The sequence below is a fragment of the Zingiber officinale genome, chromosome 9A (assembly GCF_018446385.1).
Source record: "Zingiber officinale cultivar Zhangliang chromosome 9A, Zo_v1.1, whole genome shotgun sequence".
Classification (NCBI taxonomy): domain Eukaryota; kingdom Viridiplantae; phylum Streptophyta; class Magnoliopsida; order Zingiberales; family Zingiberaceae; genus Zingiber; species Zingiber officinale.
The window spans coordinates 134,228,959-134,239,191 of record NC_056002.1 but is presented as its reverse complement, the minus strand read 5'-3'; the positions used below and the strand labels follow the sequence as shown (position 1 = coordinate 134,239,191).

Sequence of the window (10,233 nt, the reverse complement as noted above, 5' to 3'; positions counted from 1 at the left end):
AATTGAATAACATGGATAATAAATATGACAAAAATTCTCATAATTTTAATTTTAATTTGTTTTAGATTCTGTGGACTATTTTTCTTTGTTTTTCTAATAAATTATTTTCTATAATTTAAGAAAAATTGCTCCATTGCCCCCAGAACTAGCTGAGAAATTCTACAAAACCGTTTAGCTGAGAAATTTTTTCTACAAACGTGTAGTACGTGCAAGAAAGTTTCATTCTTACTATTTAGATCGGTCACATTGAAAGCCTTCTGCTTTCGCGCAAGTGGAAGGTAGAAGTCTCACTATTAAGCTACCTAAAACATCTTTATAGAGTGGAAGGTAAAAGAATAAGGAGAAGATTACGAAAGTCGTAGGGATCTACAAGTTCACCCGAGGAACATCTGATGAAGAACTTCAAGATGGAGAAAATGAGAACTATGCAAATCCTAGGGTTCTACAAATTTGTCAAAGAACATGTGCCAAAGAACAAGAAGAAATGAGAAAGACCTAAGCAAACCCTAGGGTCCTACAACAACAATAACAATGGCAATGGACTTCGGTGACTTCTAGGGTTCACAGGAGAAACATGTGTCGAAGATTGAAGAAGAAAAATGAATAGGAAAAGGAAACAAGTTAAGACTCAAAATGAGTCCCATGGTTGTACAAATTCACCGGAGAAACATGTATCGCCGGTCATTGCAGCTCATCTAACTTCAACAGCTCATTGACATGAATATGTATCAATGAATACAAATGCTAACTCGATATACATGCACCATCATCAAATCCATCAAACTCAAGCAAAATCAAAATGTCATACCAGAGGAATATGAAACTTGAATACCTGATGTCAACTAAAAACAACCATTGAAATGCAAACTAAACGCATACGATCAACTAAAAAGGGTAATAACGCTCATCCTCGTCATCATCATGTTTCCCATGAGGAACAGAACAGTTACTTATGGCACAGAGATCTTGATAGTTACGATGGTTCAACGAATGAAGCCAGAGCGCAAAGGTGCCTTCTTTGTGCTCCATGGCGGCGATGTGAGTGTGTATATACTTCGTTTTAAAATCTCAGCTTCTTCAGCATATGCATCCATGGTCAGTGGCTCATGTGAGTCCTTCCATTGCTTATTATAGGAAGTGAATAGGCATTCGTCCAGGTATAGTCCGACTTCAGGAGCCGTCGGAACCTTGACACCTACATCCCTGAACAATGCAAAAGATCAAATGAATCACCCAAAATCTGGAGATAGTAGTTCCCTACACACTATGGGCAAGAAGGAGCTCATACTCTTTTAAGGCAACACCGATAATCGATTCGGGTGCACAATTTCTCATCACCGCAACAGCGAGGCCGATCATCTTCCTGATCTGATGGAGCATGAAGCTCTGCCCTACAACTTCACACTTCACAAACTCAATCCCGTCAATACAGACGACAGTATTTGCGTGGAAGGATACGATGCATCGACGAGTAGAGGGAACTTCGGCCCTTCTATTCGTGAAGTTACAGAAGTCATGAGTTCCTATATATTGCTGTAGGATTCGATTGAATCTCGCTTTGTGTTCATCATCATAACAGAATTTGGTTTTGGCTCTCAGTTGCTCATTGGATTCTTCATGAACTACAGTCTCCACTGTCGATTTCTCTTCCAAGAAGAAATTCATATTGCTCGAATTACCAAATTCATCCACATTGGAAGCCCTAAGCTCTGTTATAGTTTCCGGATCAATGGCACCTTCAGTTTCTAGCTTCACGACTAGAATTATATCAGAGGAATCAAGTTGATTGTCACTAGCTCCAACACTTGCAATGTCAGGTTTTTCTAGCTTAACTGGCTCAAATTTACCATCCTCAATTTTGACAGCGCCATTTTCTAATGAAGCGACTTGTTGAGAAACAGGCCTTTCTTCCTGCTTAGATCCCTGAGAAGCACGTCTCTTGCGCCCCCTCTCTGCGCACTCTAAGCAGCGTGTGAGCTCGTTGTCAGATCCGATGCTCTCCGTGACGGACTCCCGGTCCGGATGTGCGCTAGGGTCAAGGGAAAACACGGGAAGAAGGTAGACGTACCGTCGCCGATCACAGAGATTCTTGGCGCTGAAGGAGTCGGTGACTCGCTTGAAGCCGAAGACGGCGATCTGGTCAGGGAGGTGGGCGTTGAGGCGGGCGACGAAGCCAGGCGGATCGACTCAGAAGCGGCCCCAGACGACCTGAGCAGCAGCGCTGACGCCCTTGTCGGTGCGAGCAGATCGGGCCCACTGGTAGCGGCGCGAGAGGCCGCGGTCGGCAGCAGGGACAGCGCCGGCGAGGAAGAGGGCCTCCTCGAGGTCTCCCTCGATGGTTCGGGCGCCGGGGTTCTTCTGCATGCCCTGGTACCCGGCGCCGCAGTAGCCGAGGAAGATGGCCACCATGCGACGCTCGTAGCGCCGCCGGGGTTCGCCGGGGGCGGACGAAGCGGCGTCTTCGGCGGCGGCGGAGGAGGACATCTTGAGCTTCTTGGGAGAGTGGGGAGGAATGCAGGACATTAGGGTGGGGAGGAGGACAGCTTGAGCTTGTTGGGAGAGTGGAGTGGGGAGGAATGCAGGACATTAGGGTTTATATGACTGAGCGCGACAGAAAAGACAAAACACCAGGAATGAAGGTACGAGGAAGCATGGGCGTCAGACGAGAAGCATCGCGAGAGCGGAATTTTATTTTATTTTATTTTCTTGGCCAAAAATAAAAGGGTGTTGTGTTCTTCATTTATGTTTTTGTCCGTTGCGTGTGTCTATTTTTAATTAAAGATATTGTTGAATTTTGCGCTGCGGTAAAAGTTGCCAGATATATTTAACCGACTAGTTTCTAGAAGCTTGAATTGAATAAATTATGTTTATTTGAAATAGAATTAATTTTATAAAATTCTCATTATTTAATTTACTTATTAAAATATTATTTTAATTAAATTATTACTTAAAAAAATAAAATTAAAACGATATAAAATCAAAGTAACAACAAGCTTATGCACGTTGTAAAAATTAATAACTAACTTTTACAAGTTGTAAAAGTTAAATACTAATTTTTTATTCAATAATATACATTTAAAATATAATAAGTGCCATAGAATTTCAATCATTTATTTTTCTTATTGACATATTATTTTAACTAACTTATCACTCAAATAAACAAAATTAAAATGATATATATTGAAAAATCTAACACATGTAGAAGCTAGTTATTAGTTAGCTTTTACACAATAGAAGTTAGTAATTAGCTTTTAACACATGTAGAAACTAGTTGTTAACTTCTAATAATGTAAAGGTATTTTGGATATGTCACTTTAAAAGGGACACATAGGAGGGCTCACTTGACTTTAATAAAAAATGGAATGTCCATATGCCGAAAACATAAATGATAGATATCCATTTGATTTTTACCCTATTTTCTTTTCATTTAATTGATAAATATAAATTTTAATTTTATGTATTGGGTAAAAGGGGATTAAGTTCGTCCCAACATCCTTGTCAGTTCGTCGCAAGATCATTACGATAGAGGTAAATTATAGTGATTGAGAGGTATATGAATGGGAGAGTGAGTTGTGTCGGGTGAAGGGATTTACACCTCGCTAATTTCGAAATATTCGACCCGTTAATTTGCCCATTGGGCAAGAACAATTACCCTGCCCACCTCATCATGTGGGCCCCCCGTGTGCGATTGGCAATGCTACTACGTGGATACTTCCCCTCAGTCACATCAGGGGCTGCACACCCAAGTGTTGAAAGAGTAACAAGTTCATGCGTGTGTGTATATTATACCGCACACCTCGTGAGCACCTAAAATAATTTTTTATTTTATTTTTTTATGCTTAATATATACTATAATTTAACCTGTAAACCTTAAAGGGCAAAATTTCAAATAGCTTAACTGCAAGCTAAAAAAATAAACAAAAAATAAAAAAAAAAATATGCACCATGCTATCGCATACGACACTACAACAAAAACTCTCATAGACATACGTGGAACAACAACGGTTTTAAGCAAAAACCGATGTTTTTGAGTATTTTACACCGGTTTTTACAAAAATCGTTGTCTATGAGCGCAGATTTTCACTTATAAAAATCGGTTTTTTAGGCGATGCCTATGAGCGCCTTTTTTTCGTTAATAGACATCGATTTTAACAACGGTTTTTAAAACCCGGTGTTAATGAACCAAAATAAAATATTTTAATTTTCCCACCAACCAAAATTTGCAACACCGTGAAGTTCCCTCCAAATCTAAACCTATATCGCGTCCCTTCCTCCGACCATCTCTCTGCGCTTAAACCTAAACCTAAACCTCTGACCATCTCTCTCAACCTCATCTCCCTCTTCCCCTTCCTAGATCGACACCCCTTCCTCTCCCGATTAGGATCAACACACGACGTCCTTGCTTCCTCTCTCCGTCTCTATGTCCGTCTTCGGTCGTCGGCCTACCCCTTCAATTTTGTCATCTCCCCTCCAGATCTCTGTCGACAGCGATCTAGTCTCGAGATCTAGTTCTTAAATTCCTGGTTAGAAGAAGCTTCTATAGATCCGGCTTCAGATTCGAGCCCTACACTACAACAAAATTAATTTTTTGCAGTACGCTATTAACAGTGCACATTAAAAGTACGTCGTTAATAGTATTATTAACGACGTGCATATTAATATGCACGATTAATAATATAAATTTGAAAACAAAATTTGTATTTTGGTTTTAACGGCATACATTAAAAATACGCCGTTAATATTCTTATTTACGACATGCATATTAACATGTGACAAAAATGGTCAAGATATGGGAGAGGTTATGCTCAGTCACGCTGAGTTTTGACCCCAAGACCTCATATGATAATATTCTATGTTTTAATCATCGCACCACCGCCCAGAGGGGACGACATGCATATTAACATGCGCTGTGCATGCGTGCAAAAATCGGTATGCTGCTAATGCATCACCTTTACTATCAATGGCATACAGTATGCTGCAAATAAAACTACAAAGAAATGCAAACTTTTTTTCCACCTTATTTCCCCCTATTTATCTCCTTATCTAGGTTTTTCCCCTCTTTCTCATCCCCGACTCTTCTCTCTTCTCAGTTCTCTCTGCTCTCCCCTCCCCGCTCCCTGCCGACTCTTTTCTTGCTCCTCTTCTGCTCCCTGCCGACTCCTCTTCTGCTCCTCGACGACTCCTTCCCTATAACTCCTCGTTTTGCGGCTCTTCTCCTAGGCGACTCTTCTCCCCGCTGACTGCTCCTTCTGCGGCCCTTTTCGCCGTCGACTCTTCTCTCTGCCGACCCTTCTCCTCTGACTCTTTTCCCCGTCGACTCCTCTCCCACGATTGCTCCACTAATCGTGTTCTCGTGATTGCTCCCGCACCATTTGCTGCCGCAGCTACTGTACGTCGTCGCTACAGCCGTCCTCATCATCTTCTGCAATAACATGGTCTGACATTCTTGTCTCGTTTCTTTGCATATGATCTTAAGACATACTTTTTATTATCTTTGGACAATTTTTTGTGCTTGAGTTTGTATCAGCTCTATGGTGTTGTGCCCATTACATGCATTCCCAATGATAGATCATTTTAGGAGGACCATGTGACTCCAAAATTTATTATTTTGAAAGTTAGGGCATTTTTTGTAAGAATAAGTTGTTGATGATGAAAAATGGTAAGTGGGGTTGATCATCTTTATCATCTTAACCACTATGTTTATTGGCATTATCATGATTGAGGGCCTGCAGAATTGACTGCTAATTTGCTATATGAATATATTTTAGAGTGCATGGAAATGTAGACCAATTTATATCTTAATTGTAAATAAGGTTTTATTTCTTTGGGCGAATGGAGACAATAGTTTTTTTTCCTTCTCTGATGATTGAACACATGGTATTAAAACATGAATTATTCAAGAAGTAACATGAATACCATGTATTACATCTAAAAAAAATAGATAAATATAGCCATGGAAACCCATATGCACAAGAACTTATCTATGACTTTGAGATGTTGCTTCAAGACTGCATCCACTTTAGCTCCTTGGAATGTTCATAGAACAACTGAAATTTCTCCAGAATTTCCACAATTAAGTTTGGTAGCAGTAGCATCTGATGGAATTGAGTGCGATATGGCATGACTGGTTAACCCAACTGTAGGTAGAACTAATGGAGAAAACTTAGTGTTAACTCTATATATCATATCCCTTAAACAAAGCCAACCGATGAATATGACATATAGAAATATATATGGTCCATCAAGGTGATTTCCTTTAGCATCCTTATTACATTGTTATATACTAGTTAATTTTGCTAGTTCTCACTTCATTTAGAGATAACAAGTTAACAATAATTAGTCTAATACTAATTGCATGCTAGTATGTTATTTATATGCGAATTGTTCTGACTTACGGATGAATCGATCATATTGATTGTGTATTTGCTGAAACTTATATGTATTATCGCATGTTACTTTTCCAATACCTAATTTTGTTGGATTGCATTAACTCTATCATAAATGGCTATTGCTGATAGAAGTGTTGCATGAAGATCTAGATTGTATTCAATGGATTGTGTTTGATGTGTGATTATTATTATGAGCAAATTTACTCTGGTGATGTTCTGGCACTCCATATAATTTTTAAGACATCCAAAGTTTGATCAAATTAGATGATTTGGTTGTAGATATGTTGGATCTTATAATTCATAAATAGATGCTGAATCCTTAGTAGTACCTATATTTGAATTTGTGATTTTATGCTGAAATGTTGTTTTGGCATTTGATTTAATTTTGAAGCCATTTTTAGTTTAATCAAATCAGATGATGTGGTTGGGGATATTTTTATGAGTTAAAAAATAGATGCCAAATCCTGAGGTGGCATTTATGATTATGTCAATGCTATTCAGCATTGTTTGATACTAATACTCTTTGATGGCGGTGTTTCTCCTGTAGGTGGAATAAGGATTCTCCATGGGAGTCTTTCACCCTAACTACTGATTTTGACTAGAAAAAAAAATGCAGAACCTGTAATGCAACTGGACACTGAGGCAACAGATGGATCCTACATTGAGTTCAAAGACACTGACTTAGTTTGGCATCATCAATATGCTGATCCAGATTTTATCTCTTGTCAGACTAAAGAACTCCTGGATCACCTAGAAAATGTGCTTGCTAATGAGCCTATGGTTGTGAAGAGATGCCAACATATAGTTGAAGTGAAGCCCCAGGTATGTGGCTAAATTATGTTCATTGTTTTACCAACTTTGTTAGAGATTTTTTCTTCTCATATGAAGAAATAACCACTCTCAATGTCACATTCCTAGTAACTCCATAATCAAGTAAAGGAGCATGTTTAAGATTGATTCCAATGTCACATTCCTAGTAACTCCGTAATCAAGTAAAGGTGTGTTTAAGATTGATTTGACTGTATTATATGTCGCACAAGCATACATCTAACACAGGCCATTTCCATATAAAAGATGCATATTAGTGAATTTACAAGGGACCATGCTTTGAATCATCTATTATGAGATCAAAAAAATTAGATGTCAGATTCTAAACTCTAATTTTTTTCTCATCCTATGTTGTTTAAGTTGAATACACATATCTAAGTATATTATAATGTGCTTCATTTCTAGCATACACTTCACAAAATGACAGCACTTCGTACTTCTGAGCCTCCATGGCTACTACACCTGGGAATTTGTGATATGACAAACACTTCTAACCTATTTTCTAGTATTAGTTCGTTGTTACCATATTTTCCCCCAACATATTTCTTCTTTACAACTTATTCACCAGTTTTCATTCTCTTTATTATTAGAATGTAGGTTTAGTTTATATTAGTTTTAGCTCATGAGTAGTTGCTAAATGAGTGTCAATTCTTTTGATTCATATGTTTCTCTGTTTTACTCTTAAAATGATAGGTTATATCAAAAGAAGTTCCATTGAGGTGCCTCTTGGAGCTACATGGGTTCAGGGAACAATGCGAACTTCAGGATTTGATACAATTCTGGTACAATGCTTTGCTAACATATTATGAAATTGTGAACTTGCACTTTATGTAATATACTCCTCAACAGATATGTCCTTTGGAGAGGCCTAGGAAATGGGGAGTATCTCCTTCAGTTAAACCATTTACTTTTCTTGTTAAAGATGGTTTTGTAATGGAGTTGACTGTTGCTTAGTTTTGGTCCAGTGGAATTGCTAGCCATGAAGTGACTCTTGTAGATTTTGAGTGAATCAACTAGCTATTTCTTACCATGCATTTTATCATTAAAATGGAGTGATAGAAAAATCTGAGGTGTCAGATTCACATTTTCATCCATCAAATGTGTTTACTGTGTCATTATTTTGCTTGTGTACTAGTAATTTCTTTGCATTCTATTTTGAGTAAACATGTGTTGGAAATGAGATATCTTGGTGATTCTGGAGAAATTCAATTTTCTTACTAGCTTTCTACATTTCCCGGGGGCCAGGTCAATTAATAGCTCTCACTGTGCTAGTGCTAATTTAACACTAATATTGATCTATAGAGGTATCTACTCGTTTGGTCCTAGCATGTCAAAACTTTCTATATTTTCCAGGTCAACAAATAATAAAAAGTACATCTTTATGATTGTTTGTTCCACTTTGTAATTTAGTAGCTTCCTCGTTGGCAAATATCTTGTTGTTGGAGTTGTTGATGGAAGGAACATTCAGGCAAATGATTTTGCATCCTCTCTCAGCACACTTGCGAGTCTCGAGGCCATTGTTGGAAAAGGTCGTATTGGTGTAATGCATTTTCTTTCTTTCTAATTCTTGTTTTTCTTCAAAATGCAGTTGATATTATTTAATGTTTGTATGTAGATAAGCTTGTTGTCTCAACTTCGTGCACACGGCTGTCGACCTTGTCAACGAGACAAATTAAATTGGATACTGAGATCAAGGGCTTGCTTTTGTGTCTCCAAAAGTTGATGAAGTAAATGCATTGGCTAAAGTGTTGGCGGTGAGAAGGATGAGGTAGTTCTCACTGCAAAAGTTATTCATATTTCCAGGTTTACAAATCTCAAGTACTCCAGAGTTGAAATTGATGAAGTGCGGTTCGAGTGGGCTTAATGCATGCTAGATTACATTTGAGTAGGAAAGGTATTTGATTTTTGAAAACTTTGGATGATGCATGCAAAATTATGATTTTGGTCCTGTAATTTACCTTTTTTCTAATTTTCATCCGGTTAAGGGTTCATTTACATTTTTATTCCCGTAACTTAGTAATATTTTTCAATTTTAATCCTTTTTTCTAAATTTAAAATTTTTAACCGGTAATCACTTAGTTGGCGGTCATTAATTGCTTACGTAGAAAAAAAATATTGAAAAAAAATAAAACACTGCTTCTCTCTAACCCGTCAACATTTCATGTGAAAAAAAACGCCAAACTTAAACTTACGCTAATACTCCTCCTACGCCGATCTCCATTCTCCCTTCTCCTTTCTCCTACTCTAAATCACCTTTCCACCCCTCGACGTCGCCTCCCCACCGATCCCCGCCGGCTCATCGTGATCTCCTTCCCTTACTTCTGCCTTCTTCCTTCTCCTCCTAAATGAAGCGCCCTTTTCTTCCACTAGCCCCGCAGATGTCCCAACCTTCCGCCCCCTCCCCCCAACACTCGCAGTTATGCTCGCTCGCTCCATCTTACGTCATGCCAGTCGCCTATCCAGTTCCTCCACCGTCGATGCATCGATAGCTCTTCAAACTGCTGTAGCGTTGAATGTCAAAAATTATTTATACCAAGTTCAAGTTCTGTTCTGTTCGAACTCGCAGTTATGCCAATCACGCTGGGTGTTCTGTTCTCAGCCAATAAAAAGATTCAAGTTCAAGAACAAGGAGAAACACATGGATGCACAACAAAACATCAAACAACAGCTCACATCAGATATACCAGAGAAAGGAGCCGCCAAGCGTGTGAAACACTTTGGGCTTACACATTATGCTGATAGTATTAATCTTGGAGAAGGAAAATAAATCCTATTAATTTTGTGTCCAAGATTTGATATGGCCTTTGGATAACTTTGAAAGTTGATTATGGCTTGCTGAAATGGCCGTACTGGTTTAGCAAATTTTTTGTCCCTGGATTCAACAAGAGGTTTAAGGAAGATTTCGAGGAGCCATCTTGTGGAGCGGAGTAAACTAATAAATAGTAAGTTTGAGTAAGCGTTAAGGGTTCTCTAGATGGGGTTGCTTGTCTCTAAGTTTCCTTTAGTTTCTTGGAGC

General features: G+C 38.6%; 1 protein-coding gene and 1 pseudogene across 2 annotated transcripts; one reads left to right on the top strand and one right to left on the bottom strand.

Annotated features, from left to right (window-relative positions):
- Positions 1-726: 726 nt before the first annotated feature.
- LOC122018708 lies at positions 727-2,562 on the bottom strand (annotated as a pseudogene).
- A 2,457-nt stretch (positions 2,563-5,019) lies between these two features.
- On the top strand, positions 5,020-9,212 carry LOC122020938 (probable alpha,alpha-trehalose-phosphate synthase [UDP-forming] 8). Of its 2 annotated transcripts, none has more exons than XM_042578991.1 (5): positions 5,020-5,435; positions 6,937-7,211; positions 7,911-7,999; positions 8,628-8,746; positions 8,833-9,212. In XM_042578991.1, the coding sequence occupies exons 2-5, from the start codon at positions 7,014-7,016 to the stop codon at positions 8,946-8,948; spliced, it is 522 nt and encodes a 173-aa protein (XP_042434925.1). In that variant the 5' UTR covers positions 5,020-5,435; positions 6,937-7,013; the 3' UTR covers positions 8,949-9,212. The 2 variants fall into 2 exon arrangements, with proteins under 2 accessions (XP_042434925.1, XP_042434926.1); XM_042578992.1 differs by having other exon boundaries at positions 5,021-5,435; positions 8,631-8,746.
- Positions 9,213-10,233: the final 1,021 nt, after the last annotated feature.